Source organism: Gavia stellata, chromosome 3 (assembly GCF_030936135.1).
Source record: "Gavia stellata isolate bGavSte3 chromosome 3, bGavSte3.hap2, whole genome shotgun sequence".
In the NCBI taxonomy this organism is placed as follows: domain Eukaryota; kingdom Metazoa; phylum Chordata; class Aves; order Gaviiformes; family Gaviidae; genus Gavia; species Gavia stellata.
In genome coordinates this window covers 102,625,939-102,644,459 of record NC_082596.1, presented here as the reverse complement: position 1 = coordinate 102,644,459, position 18,521 = coordinate 102,625,939, and the positions used below count along the sequence as shown (strand labels likewise).

At 37.4% G+C, this 18,521-nt stretch overlaps 1 protein-coding gene across 1 annotated transcript in view; it reads left to right on the top strand.

Annotated features, from left to right (window-relative positions):
* SLC9A3 (solute carrier family 9 member A3) overlaps positions 1-18,521 on the top strand; it is a 52,954-nt gene that overhangs the window by 12,684 nt on the left and 21,749 nt on the right. The window contains exon 2 of the mRNA XM_059815381.1: positions 14,989-15,291. Within this exon, the coding sequence (XP_059671364.1) occupies positions 14,989-15,291 (303 nt within the window). The remainder of the gene's footprint in view (positions 1-14,988; positions 15,292-18,521) is intronic.

The window sequence follows — 18,521 nt, the reverse complement described above, 5'->3', positions numbered from 1 at the left end:
ACTTTGTTCTCTTCAATGTTATGCTAAGTATTCCTTCAAGTCAGGGAGCCACCTTTCTATCTGCTCCCAATAATCCTATAAATCTTCATTTTATCTGGGCTTTTTAGAGGTGGATTAAATATCTGCCAGTTGCTGCATTGTTGCTGATCTGTACCTGATTGTACCTAACAGGTTTAGAAAAACCCAATATGGTGTAGCTATCCACAGTTGCAGAGTTTGAAATGCTTTTTTTCTATTTTAGTATTTACTTTTTTTTTTCCTTTACTTCTTTTTTCCACAATCTCTCATGCAGCAAAGTCTTATGATTCAAGACAAGAACGAAAGATAGGTTGTAAAACAAGGAAGGTGGTAGCTCGCTCAGGCCAGTTATCTAAGTGGTTGCATAGCATCCATAACAGAGCCTGAAACTTGTATCCTGTACTCGTGAAAACTTACATTGCTTAAGCAGTTAAAGTGTCTGGAAAGAGAAGGCTGGTTTTGTTACTTTTTTCTTGATAATATTTAGAGAAAATGTCTGCACTCTTCCAAAATTTTGATTAGAAATAAATAACATAGCAAGTTCAGAAACTACACTTTTTTTTTTTCTTCACAATGTGATGGATACGGCATTGAAGTCAGTGAAAGTTAAATGCTTTGTAATTCACCTTCCCCCTCCTCCCTACTCAAGTTAATTCAATCAATATTCAGAGATTTTCTGATCTGAGGATGTAGTTATTACACTTCACATGAGTCTAAAAAAAGGGCTGTTACATTTATCATGGAGTTAAGGGGAGCAGCAATTCATTAGTGCATAATACATTAATCTTACTTGCAACCTTATGTTCCCTAGCATTTCAGTAAACAGAAGTACATCTTGTCTTCATGTCTTGAACACTTGTACTGAAGAAAATGGTAATTAAGTGAAAAGCAAAAGCTTTTTGCTTTGAGACAAAACTATTCTTTTTGAGCACTCAATAAAGCATCTTTATTCTTCAGCCTTTCCTAAAGAATACAACATAGCTGATCTTACTAATAAACATAGTTTTCAAGGCATGTTCACTTGAATAATGCTGTTTGCTGTTTGAAAGTATGAGGATGTAAAAACAGCAGGAGGAAGTATGAAGTTTCCTTCTGTTTATTGTGATTTAGAAGTAAAGATTAAAACCAGTCCAAGATAAACCTGCCACTGTAGGTGGAAACTCAGCTTGTGTATGGGTACTGAAGCTCTTATGTCAGGAAAGACCTACCCAAAAGTAAGGATGAATGGTCTATAGCTGAATTTGCCTCTTACTGCCTGGTGTAGCATGTGTTCTCTGTCACATGATGGAGGATCCCAATGTGTTGAAAGTCAGTAGAATCTTGTTTATATGCCCTCATCTGATAAATGTTTTATGACTATAGTCAAGTGAAGTAGTACCACAGCCAACAGTAGTGTTTGTGCTGTAGTGCCTAAACCACAGTCTCTGTACTTGGGTTGAAAGAAGTCTGGTAACTTTGGGAACTGCTTGTCAGTTAAGAATATGATGGAAGTACAGATAAATCATCGAGCAGATTCAGCTGCTGACAAATGAAACACTCAACTGAAATGAAAATAGTAAAATTTTCTGTATATCATGTGTCCTGTATATCATATGATTACTTAGATGCTAGTGAACATGACAGAAAGTGGAGAATCCATGGATTTAAGGAAAATTCAGCTGAAACTTGGCTTCTGTCTTGACATTTGTTCATCTTTTTTTTCCTCCCTCTCAGGACTAGCAATATGTTCGGGTACAAGATTTCAAGAGATTAATGGCAAAAACAGTATTAGCAGAAAATTATGAAGTTTGGCTGTTCATGACACTTTCTGTTTTAGAGCAAAAGCAGGACTAACCTACCTGCAATTTTATTTTATAGTTGGTATAAAACAGTATCACTTCAGCTAGGTCTTTCTGTCAGGTTGATGCTTTTCCACTCCAGCTTTTTTTTCCTAGAACCTATTCTGGCATTTACATGTTATAAGCTTTCTCTCACTTATGATTTAACTCTGTGTAAATAATTTAGCTCCCTTTACTGGACCTGAGCCAGCAATGTGTGCTTACAGCCCAGAAAGCCAACCGTATCCTGGGCTGCATCAAAAGAAGCGTGGCCAGCACGTGGAGGGAGGTGATTCTGCCCCTCTACCCTGCTCTGGTGAGGCCCCACCTGCAGTGCTGCGTCCAGCTCTGGGGTCCTCAGCACAGGAAGGACATGGACATCTTGGAGCGGGTCCAGAGGAGGCCACGAAAATGATCAGGGGGCTGGAACACCTCTCCTATGAGGAAAGGCTGAGACGGTTGGGGTTGTTCAGCCTGGAGAAGAGAAGGCTCCGGGGAGACACTATTGCAGCCTTTCAGTACTTAAAGGGGGCTTATAAGAAAGATGGGGAGAGACTTTTTAGCTGGGCCTGTTGTGATAGGACAGGTAATGGTTTTCAACTAAAAGGGGGTAGATTGAGACTAGATGTAAGGAAGAAATCTTTCATGATGAGGGTGGTGAAACCCTGGCACAGGTTGTCCAGAGAGGTGGTAGATGCCCCATCCCTGGAAACACTCAAGGTCAGGCTGGACGGGGCTGTGAGCAACCAGACCTAGTTGAAGATGTCCCTGCTCATGGCAGGGCGGTTGGACTAGATGACCTTGAAAGGTCCCTTCCAACCCAAACTGTTCTATGATTCTACTGAAGTTTTATCTCATATATATGTGGTAATAGAAGACAAAAAGAGGCACTACTGTGCATGTACTAGGTGTAACATTTGATTCATACTGAATTCTTACTGCTCCCCAAAAGTGAATTTTTGCACAGATGTTTTTAGGAATATATGCAAAATCTTTATCTCATGTCGGAAGGGATCTGACTATATGAAGGACACTTTCCTATATAAAGTAAATAATCCTGTATTCATATGTGTGACATTCTGGAATGTTTTTTAGTTAGAAAGAGATTTGTATGTGGTTTCTACCCTTCTTTTTTCTTGAAAAAAGCAGTCATCTTCAGTAACGAAAAGGTTTGAGTTGTGAGCTACTTCAAATAGAGCTTTAGCCATTTTTTTTGTTTCCCCTCCTTTTTCTTTCTTCACTGTGGAAAATCAGTTTAAACTAATCTCCTTGTGAACTTCCTTTTGCATGCTAATGTTTCTCATTTTCCCTGTGTATGCACTGCAAAACACAAATGCATAGCTGAGAAAAACAGCTGCCATCATTACCTTCCTACACCATTTTGAAACATCAAACCTATTTTCCGTGTGCTACATTTTGCAGTATAAGGACACTACTTAAACGACTGTTCTTCCTGCTGTTATCATCATGTACTTCACCTCTCAAATGAGATAATGAAGGTATGAGAGTTAAGGTATTACTTAATCAGAAAAGCTGTAAGGACAAAAATCAAAAGCCATGTTAAAGCACATTGAATGATAATGATAGCAGCATCTCAGAGCCATTTGCAAGAAAAAATTAGAGTGATATAAATTAAGCTCCACTTTGCTCTTCTTAAAGCTATGGAAAAATAAACCATGTATCTGGATTTCTGAGCAAAATTACTTCCTTTATGGGCAGGAATGAGTGCATTCGGTAAGGAAGCATGTAACATCTTCTGCTCTCTATTGCCTAAGCCAGAAACTCCCAGGCTTAATTGGTGAAAATGGTGCTTTCTTAACCTTCTGTGGAAAAAATAGACAGAGTAGTGTGCAAGTATTGTAGTGTGAGAATCCTTGCCTATTTCTTTCCCATGTATCACCTTGGTCATTCCTTACCATCTTCTTTCTGACTGGCACTACTGATGTTAAAAGAGCCATTCTGTCATTAAGTAAAACTCCACAAAGTGAATTGTATATGGAGGAACAGGTGAGTGACAAGTGATTTCACCAGCATTCTTATAGAAAAAAGTTTCTACTTGCTTCTCCATTTCCTGACAAAGCTTTGGAATCCCAAATCCTTCACTAAGGAGCTTCCACAGCCCTGTAAAAATCTTAGGAAAAGACTCTATCTTTTGTCTGTTGTCATTCTGGACACCTTATGGCAATAGGGAGTGTTTCTCTTACAAGTGTTTCTAACTTGTTAGCTAAAAATAATCTCATCTAGAAAACCTGAGATTACCAAATTCCTAGCACATGTAAACAACATACTTGAGTTTCTGAAATTATGTACAAGAGTTGTAATCCATCATGAAACTCTTCTCTTATCAAGCTCCTGGAGCCTTTCCTCCAACATAAGACTCTGGCAAAATTTTGAAGCCTTGCAGGGTGCACAGTAGTATTCACTTTCAGAGGAAACTAGCCAGGTATGTTTTCTTAACTTCTCTCTCTCAAAAAAAAAAAGAAAAGTTTGTTTTCAGTTTCAAGCAAGAGCTACTTGACATTTGTGATTTTTTTAGTCCGTGGGCATCACTGCTAAATTTGAATGCCCTAATGCTATTTAATTTACTGCTGTAATCAGGAATACTTCCACTGTAATCCCATGCCATTCCAGTTGTACTAATTAAAACCTTGCTGGGGTGGAATGTAAGGGGCAGGAAGCAAGGCAGTCTACCAAGGCTTGGAAAAAAGTGCTTTCCTACCCCCTGACTTGCAGCAGCCTTCATAGCTATTCCCCCTAGCTCTTAGGCTTTAATTACATCCTTCATGCCCTGCCTAGGGCAGCAATCCTTGCTGTGCCCTGCAAGAAGCAGTGCTGGGGAAGAACAGGAAGTCCCTAGTATAAGGAAATTTTCAGAGTTTCAACCTACTATTGGGATTCATTAAATTATTTCTTCTTCATCTTCTTTTTCTTCTTTGTAGAGTGGACCTGAACCAAGGAGAAGGACTGGTTCTGTTTTGTGTTCAGGCTTTGGTAATTCTTTACGCAATTTATCATGACACCACAACAACTGTTTCCATATATTACTAGTAATCCATTTCTTTGCAGTTCTTTATCTGTATGAGCAAAAGCCAAAACATTCCCAAAGGGAAACCTTTGTTTTAATTCATTTATCATACTAAAGTGAAGGTCAAAAGGAAAAAAATTTCTAAAATGCATAGTGTGAAATGAGTTAACTCAGCATTTCTTGGCATTCCTTTATTTAACTCAGTTCTCCCCATGTTACTGGAAAATAGTTTGTTATTTTAAAGAGAAAAAACTGCTTTCACTATCTGCCAATAAATTGCGGTAAATTTTTGAAGATCATTTCAAAGCTGGAGCGGTTGCAATGTACACCATTAATAGAAAGCGATTTCTACCTTGTTTTCATGCCCCAAAATGCTTTTTTTAAATTATACTGTAAAATCAGATGGATTTTTAGACCTCAGGCAATCATTTTAGTCAAAACTATCTTAGTGATCAGAAAATTATCATTAATTCTATTTACAGTTATTGCTGACCCTTTAACATGTAATTGGAAGAGGTTATGACAGAAACATACTATTTTTATTCTTTTGTCTACAGAGTATGTAGTACCCTTCAGCTGTGCTTCTTTATATTTGTATTCGGTATGGAATATCATGTACTGACAGCATCCTAAACACAGAAAACTCATAGTAATGGTAAACTGAGTTCAGGCTGTGAGGTATATTAACTTGAGTAAGAAGATTGTCTTTCAAACTTAATTCTAGTACCTTTTCAAAGGAAATGAAGCAGTTTTATGATACTTTTGCTGTCCTGTTTTATATCCTCTACTATACTTCAAGGTGTTTCTAATGTGTACTTTGCTCTCATTTTGAAATATTATTTTTGACTGTTCCCATTTTTCTTTCAGTGCCGTTCAGTTCCATAAGGGCCAAATGCTACCACACTTGCACTGCAGTGGGACTGCTCCTTCAAAAAAAGAACTATTTGGCATAATTATAATAAACTGTACCTGACTGTTTAAACTTCATTATGTTCTAGGTGCTTATAGAGGTAATAGTTGCTTACTCACACACTTCTTTGAATTTGACTCGGGGCTATCTTCTTATGTTATGACCTATCAACAGGGAACCTTGACCTGTATGTTGGTTGCATTTTTAATTGCTAACATATTTTGTTAATTGTTCACCTACAAAGAACAGCGACCTAAAAATCTCCTGTTTAATGAGCTCATTACAATGCTGTACACTTTGTAAATGGTGATCATTAGATACGTGACAAATAAAGAAAGGTTTCTTGAGCTGGATAAAACCAAACTCAAACCAGTTCATCTAAACAAGTTAAATATGAAGGACTTTGTGCCTTGCTTGGGAAAAATATGTCCAAGATGAAGTATGAATAGTATTAATAGTCATGTTCATGTAGTTTATTTTAAGACAGTACCCAAGGACCTATACCAAAAATGCCTTTTACTGCTTGTTCCACAATACACGTATATTATATCTCTGAGTTCCTAGAGATATAAAATATCTGAGATATAAAACATCTGAGTTTTTTTCAATAAATCTTCCAATTTTTGCTAGATTTGGTAAAAGCATAAGGTACTGATTAATAAAATAATTTAAGATTTGTCTAAGTAGTGTTGTTTAGAAGAAATTAGTAAAAGCTTTTTCTTTAAGGTTTTTGTACCACTTGTATATAAACAATTCAAAACGGCAAAATCAATTCATAAGACTTGCAGAATACCATTGTTGCAGGGTCCACAGAACAGAATCTAAAGGACTATAAAATATGCTATCAGTCTTCTGACCGGGAAAAAAAAAAACCTGAGCATACTGTGTTGATAAAGATTAGAAAGGCAAATATAAGTAATAATGATCAGCTTCAGCCATGTCGAGTCTGCTCAAACACTTCCTGGACAGACTAGAAAAACAGTTCCCTGATGCTTTGAATCCTTGGTTCAACCGAACCACTCTCAGAACAGCATGGAAGATTTTCGTCCCTCCCTTGATTTAGGCCTAAATTCATCTGTTACTAAGACAGGAGGTAGAACATTTACTGGGTGGGTAAGGAAAGCACAAGATACAGTGTGACATTATAAGAACGTTATTTGTGGAAGTCACTAGAGTTTAGTTTTTGGACTGGTCTTATGCAGGGTTTTGGTTTGTTTTAATTTTAAATTACCACTGCACAAAGAGGTGAGGTACCCTACCGAAGGTTTCTGATGATGCATTTCCCTAGGTGTTCTCTGTATTCATGTAAATCTGGCTATTGAACTAGAAAAACCATATAATCTTAAGGATTAGGGGAAGGGATTAAATACAGTAATACCAAGGGCAGTTTCACTCAGGAACCAATGACAAGAATTTCTACCTGAGGTTGTGAATGAGAAGAGAGGTACACATCTGTATGAAGTGAGTATGAAGTGAGTACGAAGGATGACTGTGAGTCACCAATGCGATAATGAATCCAGGATGTAGCTGAACTATAGATTATGATAGGAAATTATTAATGCTGTTGGACCTGCTTCTACTGTGACTCATGCAGAACACAGTCTATATTTCTGATGGCTCTGAGTCCACAAAGGTGAACTCAGATTGAAATACAGAGAGCTGAAGACTGAAAATAAGTGGTTTAGTTTAACAAACCAAAAAGACAAGCACCAAAAAGACAGTATGTTTCTGTCTGTGCTTATATAATAGGAAATGAAGGAGGAAATGGCCTCAAGTTGCACCAGAGGAGGTTTAGGCTGGATATTAGGAAAAATTTCTTTCCTGAGAGAGTGGTGAAGCGCTGGAACAGGCTGCCCAGGGAGGTGGTGGAGTCACCATCCCTGGAGGTGTTCAAGGAACATGTGGATGTGGCATTGTGGGACATGGTTTAGTCGGCATGGTGGGGTTGGGTTGGTGGTTGGACTTGATGATCTTACAGGTCTTTTCCAACCTTAGTGATTCTATGATTCTGTGATTTAACATTAGGGGAAAAGAACTTTTAAAGAAAATTGATATCACTGTCACAAAGGAAAATAGCTATAAAATAGCTGTGAACGAGTTTAGGCTAGAAATCAGAATGAAGTCTCTAACTATGTGATGAGCGCTGTTGGCGTGCCTTCACATAGGTTTAGCTGGAGCAAAAATCCTCTGAAATGAGGAGCATTAAATGTGGTGGTGTGATAATGGAGGGCCTGGCTACAGAACCAAATAGTTCTTCTTATGGTCATAATTAAAATTCCTAGATCCACAGTGCAGGCTAGATAAGCAACCGTAATTAGCTGGAAAGTATGCCTACGGCTATGCAGGCAAGAAATGCTGTGCTTGGTAATGTGGCAAGGTTAGAAAACTTCTGTAGTCAAGTCATGAAGGAGATCTTAATAAAGAGATCCAGTACAACTGAGGTCAATGCACAGGGATGCAAAACTGGCACATCATGTGAAAATAGTAAGAGTTACAAGGATAGAGCAGAAAATGAAAGACATATGAGTATAAAGAAATCAAGTATAGCAAGTGCAGGAAGTTTATTAGAGAGCTAGTAGGTGGGCAGGACTGTTGAGAAGTAAAGGGAGCCATAACAAAAGATAAGAGAAATATAAATAGGGGAAACTTCATTACACAGGAAACTGAATCAAAAAACATTCTCTTAGTAGAAGAGTGGAGTAAGTAGAAAGTGGACTTGAACAAATATATGAAATAGATAGCAATTAACACCAAATACTTAAGGACAAGTAGAAAAACCTCTGCAGAAATTTGAGATTAAAGCTGTAGAAGTATAAATAAAGTTGCCCATCAAACAGAAGACAAGGTGATTGAAGAGTGGAAGAGAGCTACCCATCCTTAAAAAAAAAAAAAAAAGAAAAAAACAAAAAAGAGAAACAATAATGCTCATTATTGTTAAGTGATTTTCTAAACAACTGCAACAGTGACGTTTCCTAAGGAGTTTGTACTGTCCATTGTTTAAGAAACATTCACTATTAGTCTGGACCAGCGATGTGCAGCATGAACTGACATACGCTGCCCTCAGGATCATGGGAGGACCACAGCCAACGCTACAGGCAGCCAATAAAGATCAGGGATTATAGGAGACTGTTAGTAAAGCAGGAGTTAGAAGTAATATTAGAACTGTGATTGTTCTGCTTCTTTTTAGATGTTGGGGAGGTCAGGGTATCTGGATCTCCTAAGTATACAGCTTAATGAGAAAAGATTGTCAAACACTAAGAATCTAAAATAACCTTTTAAAGGAGTTTGCAGATAAAAGACAGGGAAAAAAAGGATAGAAAATATACAGTTCTCTCTGCCCCAGCATCTACACACAGTTCCTACACCATGAATGCTGCAATCTCTGCCCAGGAGCTTGTGTAGGCCGTATCACGGATTTCTGCAGCACTACTGCTTCTTTCTTGGTGTGGCAGATGCAGCTGGTTTGTCTGAGCTGTCATCCACTAACTGGCTACAGCTAACGTGTGGCAATATGGAGCAAGAGAGTGGCCAGGGCTGCATGCCTTTTACGGATGGCGGGAGCAAAATGATCCCTTCTTGAAAAATGTATGTTCCATATTATATTTTAGACAGTGTGGCCATTCCCTGGTCAGGTAGACCAACATAATAGGAATGGATTGGGACTTTCCAGAGGCTTTTGGACTGCATTACTGCCCAGCTACACTTGATCAATTGAGTTCACAAACTGGTATTTGATTCGACTTTGAGCTGTTATGCAGGCAAGATAAAGCAGATTTTTCCATGCGTCCTACTCGAATATATTTCGGATTTATGATTTTTTTTTAAGTAAAAACATATATTTGCAGAAGACACTACTGAAAAACCTGCTGAAAAGGTAGAACTAAACAGTTTTTAAATAGAATTCCCCCTCTATAATGCTAAGGAGAACATGAACCGGTAGATAAGATAAATGAAAATTTCATGCTTGCCAGTCAGAGTCCAACTGCTGGAAGATGTTTACAAGAAAGATTTCCCTCTGGGCAGAATATATTGTGGAATTTATTCATGCCTTCTCTTAAGTAGCTTCTATGTTCTGCTGGAACCTGATTATATACTGCCTTGGAGATACTATTACCTGCATCTCTGTAAAGTAAATGTAAAGACTCATGAAGAAAAGTTTGCAGCATTTCGTTCTCACTTTGGTCAATGGCAAGGGTTTTCACCAGTTACAGAGAATCAAGTCTTGGTTCTCAAATTAGAAGCACTCATGGCTTGATTTAATATGATAACTTCATCTTTATAAGTGAAAATAAAAAGTCAAAACTGAAAAATAGTCTAATATATAGCATACTATCAGTGCATATTTGACACACTAGCAAAAATGCAGATGGTAGACCCCACACCTGTCACTAGCAGTGGTAGGAGAAGCTGAGAAATGTTTGCAAATTCATATCGATGCTTTCATGGGAACTATGGAAATGATAAGTCTGAAAAAAGAGGTTGAAAATCTTTTAATAATCTAAATTATTTTGTGATTTCTTGGATTTTATCCAAAGATACATGCAAAAGAAACTTCAGCAGAGAATTACTAGCATTATTGTAAGTCAGTTCTTGATTTTTCTGGTTGACATGTTGCATAGTTTGCACATGCAGTAGGTTTTGTGATTGACTGGGCCAGTGACGCTATCTGGAAAAAAATATTTCAGTCATTTCAGGGCCTTGATTTTACACTAACAAAGTTAATAGAAATGTCATTAGTTACTTGAGATAGTGTTGAAATGACCATATAAATCCTGAAATTTAGCAGTATATTAAAGAGGTAGTTTCAGATTTTTATTTTTGCAGCACTGTATTTTCAAAAGGTGGCAAATCTATCCTGAATTGTTCATTTCAGATAGAAACAAACCACAAAATTCTAGAACAAAGTCATTGAAATGTTTCTCTTGATAAGCAAAAATAAGTATTCATTAAAAACAGGTGCTGTTAGAGATAATTTGGAAAGAAATACAGGAAAACCCTACTTCAGAAAACTTTTTTTAGTGTATCTAGAAATATTAAGTGACTTGAGCATGAATTGTACATTATCTCTTCTTTATTATTCTTTTATCTAATATTCTTGCTATTTAACCAGTACTTTCTGTCTTCATTTCATTTAGTGAATGACAAAAAGGTTGTTCTGTTGAATCACTTCTTGCACAGCAGTCTCAGATGGCCTTAGAAAGTGACAGATAGTTCACTGAATGCTGTAAATTCCACGGAATGATTTAATCTAAGTTACTATGCTTTTAAAAGGTGATAAAAAATAACTTACTTTTTAAAGTATGTTTCTTTCTTTGAGTCAAAAGAAACTGGTTCCAGCCAGCAAATCATAGATTGCTAATTTGTTTTGTCTTTCTCATCAGATACGTTAAATGTCACAGTCCCTTTTCTTGGTTCTCAAAGGAAGTGTCAGAAAAAAAAATTCACAGGAAGTTTATACTATGCAGTTGTTTCTTAACTTTGTAGAAAGCTTCTAATTCAGCGATGCTCAGCTTGAATTTAAACAGAGTTTACCCACCAGCCAGTCCAACCCATTTTCAAGCCAGGTTTAGCATGTACTGGGTGGAAGGCATACGTTTAACTTTTTCACTAATACTGTGCCTAGACTTATGTAGATGAATTCTAAATCATAAATGCTAAAATTTATAGATCACAAGATTGGCCTGTGCACTGTTATTTCTTTTATGCCATGGACTGGCTACAAATTTTCTTTGTTTGCTCTTTCCCTCTCCGCATTAAAATATATTCATGTACTTTTCATTATTAACAGCAGTGAAAATAGACTTGATTTCATCTCTGGGTCCCTCACAGAGTAATTTATCTCAGCAGCACTGCATGCTATCCTTCCTGATATTTGTAATTTCTTTCATGACAGAATCAAACTCCTTGTCCATTATTGCTGGATTGTATTTTACCTCTCAGTCAAGTGAAATACCTAGTCATGCTAGACATTTAGATATAATTAAAGCTTCCAATTCTTCTACTTTATCATGGGGACATAATTCATTTTGCGGTACTATTTCTGGATCTCTCCTAAGCAAGTAAAGGCAAACTTTATGAAATTAATATACTATCATTATGTCAGTTTGTAACACACTCAGAATGTATTAGGGACATAACTTCAGGGTAATGAATTGTTAAAAAAAAATTAGGGAGTGAATTTGGAATTAACCTATCTCTATCAATTTCCATAAATGTAATAACTACTCATAATGCACGATCTTGATTGAATATATTTTATGCATATAGCCAGAAAAAAAAAAATCTATCACTGTAAGTGCAAATATGAACTCAAACATCGATCTAAGTTCCAATTACATTTTAGTCTAAAGCTATTTCATTGAATGTCATCAGTTGTGGTATTTTCCTTTTACATATTTCTATGTTTATAGACACTAGGATTCTGCTAATCGTATTGCATACTATCTGCCTGCAGAGTTAGCTAGGCAGTTACCTTAAAACAAATATGGTCTAGTGTTCAGATTTTGCTTGGGCCAAATGCAAAAAAGAGAAGAGACATCTCTAGAGCCCTGTTTCATGCAATAACTTTCTTGTCCACAGCCTGCATTCCTAAACTAACAGAGTAGAAGAATTTATTGCTGATAGTATTAAAATCTGGTACAGATAATCAGTCGATAGGAGTTAAAGGGAACACAGACAGATATGATGTAGCTGATTCACTGGGAACATGCAACTTCTAGGAGGAGACAGTGTTATAACCAAAATCAGGCTGGCTTCCCAGCACTCACCGGGAGAAACTGGTTTTGGTTGTAAAGGTGAGAATTATACAGAATATGAATTTTTAGCTGGACATGGAGTTTTTTCCAAATGTCTAGTTCTGAAAAGTCTTCACAGGTCTATTTTAAATTTTTAACTTTAACTTCTTGTAGTCATGGCTTATCTGCAAACATGAGAGTAGGAAAAACAGACTTGGGTTAGTAAGACTAGCTCAGCAACATTCATTTTCAGGGATAAGGAGATAATCCCTACTCTGTGAGGTGATAAATTAGTTGATAATTCACTGACTGGAAATTCAAGGAATCAAGAATGACCAGTAGGAAAGACTTTTGAGAAGTTAAATGCTACAATTTATATACATGGAATAGTAGCTAGTTTGTTTTTCTTTATGTAATTTCTTCTCTTTTTTTTATGCAAGCCCAAGGGATTTTATTATAGAGGAAACTAACCTGGAAAAACCACAGTCTTTGTTTCTGTGAAGTGTTATTCAGCTATTGATTACATGACACAGATGATACAGAAAATTGGCACGGTTTAGCCAACTTCACTGAATGCGGTTTTGCTTTCATGTGTGATTGCTCTTGTATTAATCCCATTCTGAAGCTATGTTCTAGCATGGCTTAGTTTTCAAGTCTTGTCTACAAATGCTTAGGAACATCTACATTCATGCTCATTGTTGGTATAGGCAGGCCGTTGTCATTTTTCCTTTCGTGTTTTCTATTCCAATGAGGCCATGGAGGTTATACAACTATATATAGAGTAGGAACATTATTGTAGGAACCATCTTATTGTGGGACTACTATAATGATGGGTGATGCTCCTAACATTGCCTGGGTAGATGCAGCCAAGACAAAGACAGACAGTTGAGGAATGGGGCCCTTAAAACACTCTAAAAGGTAACTAGTAAATGTTTGACTAGGACAAATACTTGGCTGGGAGGAAAAACAATGGTCTTTCAGTAAAGTAACCTGGTCTAAGATCTCTGCATAGTCATGGGAAAGATTCTTCCACTATACCTTAAAAGGCTGGAATTCTTAATGATGGTTTCTTGTCCAAACTAGTTTTGAGCTAACTTGCATTAGCATTGTAAAAGCTCCAACACAGTTCTAGGCTGATGCTCAAACCAGGAGAAACTCGGTGGCTTTCAGTGGAATTTTCTTCCTAAAGTGAAACTCACATTTTCAACACAAAGCTATATAAGTAAAATTCCATTTATTGGGTCAGTATCACAAAATGCCAGGGTTCAGACCATCTGGAACATATCAATATTTAACATAAACTGAAGGAAAAGCTCACAGAAATCCCAAGAAAGTCAGTTAACACACCTGTGCTTCCTTACTACCAAACACCTTTGCCACCTCTTCCTTTTTCATGTTCCATATTTCTTTGTAGACTTTGCTTCTCTCTGTTCTTCTCTCTGTTTATTTTTTTCTTTTATCTGATACCTAACAAGTGCACTATAAATATATGTTGCCACATATATTTGCAGCCTTACTTGTGTTTCTGTCACCTTGAACAGTCTATTTTTTTCTGTCTTGGCCTTGCCATCTTTCTGTCTCATTAGATTCACTCATGGCTCTCTCTGATTTTCTCTCCCTCTAATTATTGGCTGGTTTGACAGTTTTACCACACCATACCATTACATGTTTTTCTATAATAGATACCATAAACTGTTCATCTTTATTAATAGATTTGATGTACTACTGTAAGATACAGATTTTATGACGCTGTTTATGCAAAAGATAGTAGCCTGTTGCAGAACCATTTCCCACAAATATATCTATAGATGAAGAAGGCACCACTAAAGACCCTGTTCCTTCAGAAAGCCTCTGAATTATCTGAAATCCTTACTAGGGAGATTTTGAGGAAAAGGCCCAAAAGGGATCTCCCATGATATTAGTTCCATTCTGCTCCTGCTGCAGGCTACGTTGTCGTATAATATTCTTCATAAATTTAAAGAGTTGTCTTGAAACTAGTTCTTCTTTCAGCATTCTTCTCCCATCCTGCTATAAACCTGGTAGTATACTGACTATTTTTAAAGACAAATGTTGGGAGGTCAGAGGTGTATTTTTAGATACAGAAAAAACCCATAAAGTCATACATTTCTAGCACTTCTACCATTTCTTTTCAGTCTTGCACTTACTGCTTTGCACAGAACATCATCTTTCCCTAAACAGATCTTGTATGGAGAAGGTAATCCAAGAACGGAAATAAATGTCATGGAATATTAGGTTCATGTAAGTTGAAATATGCTGGATAAAATCCGAAAATCAACCTTTTTACTTTATAAGTGGCTGGGTTCTGACACTGTCTGTATCCCATGCATTCCGTACATGCTTTTGGGTCTAATAACAATGAAAGCAGGAAGTTTGTGTGAAGTCAAAATTGCCAGCTAACAACAGTTGTTGCTCAAATTGTTTCTCCATTCCAATTCTGACAACCGTTTTCCTCTTCCCTTGCAGTTTTCCACTTGTCGCACAAAGTCACTCGGGTGGTTCCAGAGAGTGCTCTGCTGATTGTTCTTGGTCTCGTCCTTGGTGGCATTGTATGGGCAGCAGATCACATCGCCTCCTTCACCCTTACACCAACTGTATTTTTCTTCTATCTGCTGCCCCCCATTGTTTTGGATGCTGGATATTTTATGCCAAATAGATTGTTTTTTGGAAATCTTGGTTCCATCCTTTTGTATGCTGTCATTGGGACAGTCTGGAATGCTGCCACAACCGGTTTATCTCTCTATGGTGTCTATCGGACAGGAATAATGGGTAAGTTTGATCTGCGAAGGCAAATTGTGAATGCTACGGTATGCCAGCTGTTAGACGGGTGATACTTCACAACCTAACAACTCTTTTCAGCAGAAAAATCCAATTTTAATGGGAGAAATTTGTAATATTTTTTACCAAATTTAAGAATGATCTGAGAAATCTTCTCTGAAGCAAGCACAAAAAGGACTTGAACCTGTGCGTCTCATATTTCCCTGCTCTAAATGTGTGCATACACTCTCGGGATAAAGCTCAGGATTCATCCTGCTAATGGACATCTGGACAAAAATACACTCTGAAGGACTTGTTTCTTTCTGCTGTGATAGAAACCTTCAAAGTTACTGTGAAATGGAACTGTCTTCCTTCAGTCAGTTTTAATATTAAGTAAGCAATGGTTGCTGAGTGGGTATGTATGCACGACGCATCTCTATTTTGCTTTCTGAGGCTGGAAATTGCAATTGAAGGCTTACAGAGCCAAGCAGCACATAGAAGACACACTCTGTCCTATTTTTACTAAAATATAAGGGCATGGGGCTGCTAGAAGAGGCACAGAACAGCAGTTCTTCATCTCCCCAGCAGCTGTGGCATGCACGTAAGCTATGTGCTGCCACCTGAAGAACAGTAATTCACATTGTATGTGGATTGCACGTGTTTTGAAACAGGCATCCTATTTATGCTTTTTTAGTGTCTGTATTGAAGAAGCTCAAGAGCTTTTCCAGGACAAAATTCTCTTAGGTTAGTGAGTTCTGGGAAGTACTTCCAGGGCACATCTGAGTGCTGCTGAGAGCAGTACAGATACAATGTGCTGCTCTGGCTGTGCATTTTTGCCCATCTGTTCTTGGCAACCAGTGCTGAGATCCTGGACTGAGAGAGCAGCTCCAAGACTGCAAGGGTTGTGTTGTGTTGTATGAAAGGCTCAACAGCTAGGCATGGGGCTGTTCTCTAAACACAGTGGTGCAAAATCGACTCAGAGCAATTTACCATAGACTTCCTTTTAAGTCCAGATAAAAAGAGTGCCTCAAATGTCAGAAGTTGCAGATGTTGCAGAGGACATTTCTGTGATGAAGAATTAAACTATTAGCTGATGATTGCAGAAGAGAACGTAGTAGAGTTTTCCAGCCTCAAAAACTGCTCCCATTGTCCAGCACAGGGAAGCAGCAGAATTTGGGGCTGGATTCTTTGAAACTGAGTGTAAGATTGGGCTGTCTGTTCCACCCATTTTAAGGGAAACTTTTGTTGTCCTTATTTGAAAATCCCAGTCTGGAAAAACTAGACCACAGACTTGTTTATATGAGACTCATCTTACGTAACTCAGGTGTTTCTAATATAGACATCTATGATAGATTTAGTTTACAGTTTATATATTTACCTTACTATAACTCCTGTTTTATAAGTAACAGTTTTTCTTTAGAAGATATAAAGGCGACAGCTCAGATGCAGACACTATTGACTTTTATAGGTAGGTAAGATGTTTTATGTGCTTTCAGCCTGTAGGCACAATATATTGCATCCACAATTTCACATTTGTAGTTAAATACAGGTTTTCAGGAACAAAAAAGATGACAAAGGGATATTGCTGTTGTAACAGATCGGACAGGGATTTCTTTCTTTAAATATCCAAGCTGCTTGGAACAATTTAAAAAATATGACCAAAAATATTTTAACATCCTGTTCTGGGAAATAGAATGAATGATAATTACTTTAAAAAATATGTTGATAAAAATCATTAAAGGAAAAGCATTGACCTTTTTAGGACATGTGAAATGGAAAAGTTAAGTGTTTCTCCCCAAATTTTATTTTAAGAGAAAAATCCATTTGTCTCTTGCTCTCCTCCCAGTCCATAAACAATTCTTGACTAACTGTAAAAGCTGGATTTGATGGCTACATGTTCTGCTTCATCATTACGCAAATCCTTCAGTGACAGTATATACTAGAACTCTGAGCTTACAGTTAAACAGGAGAATCAGCCCTTACCACAGGTCACAGCTAAAGCTCTACAAGCTAAAAATAGGGATGTTAACAAAGGCAAACAATAAACTGACATGCCTGGTGAATTTAAATGTTTAGAATGAACATTAATTTGTATGCTGTGGAGGCCTGTCTTTACCACCAAGACATATTATAACCTACCAGAGTTCTAATTTCAGCTATGGAAAAGGCCAGAGAAGCCTGTCCCTGATTCAAACTATGTCATTCTCCAGGAAAGCTAAGTAGGACTTTAAAATATCTACATGACACGTACTGACTAATCCGCTAAATACATCGTGTTGGCCTCCAATATGTAAGCAAGACCTGAGCACCACACTTTGTGAAAAGCTTTGCTGTTGCTACTTACTTGCTGAAGACAGGGGAATGCTGAGTTACTCCATTTCTAGAAGAGTTCATAGCAGCCTCTGGTTGAAGTTCTATGGCATATTTTTGTTTCTATCCCACTTTTTCTACAATTGGAGTGAATAATGCTAAAAGTAATATAATGAAAATGTAGCAATGTATATCCACTACAGACTTAGATGAACTAAAACCAAATTACTTCCAACTTCACCATTGAATGGGCCTTTACCATTGAATGGGCCATCAGTACGAGAGTGCATAATCCAAACTGGATTACACAGATTTTTCTACATAAATAAACATAAAAGCAGCTCTTTGTTTGCATTCAGTATCCTTATAGATATTGTAATTTGCAGCAGAAAAAGAGAGAGGTGATAACAACAAAGAAATCCTTCTTTAGAAGGGAAATTAAAATATCCGCACTTTAACTATTAACTAACAGACATACAAGTCTGCTTTCACAGAACAGGAAGAAGTATCTAACCCTAGATTTTCCTGGCTGTTTGCACCTACCTGTTCACCATCTGCTGGAGAACTAGCACATGCAGCACTTCTCGGTTGAATAATTGTGGTTGTGACTAACGCTTAGAAAAGTTTTTCCTGTACAATCTAGGTCACAGTGATGATGTGCTGAGTACGTGTAGAATTCTTAATCTGGGCCCAGCGAACTTACCTTGCTCAGGTGTCACTGCTAGCAGCTAGTCACTCCAGACTCTGGTGAGCTGGAGGAAGCAGTGGTCATGTATCACTTGGAAATAACTTGCATTATTAGTCTAAATAAAAGTCTGATTTAGAAACCCCATGCCTCTTGACACTGCTTTGTTGGAATTATAGATGTGTCCTAACCTTTCCATAAATATTTGCTCACTAGCTTTGCAAGTCTTCAAAGAATGTACCAATGA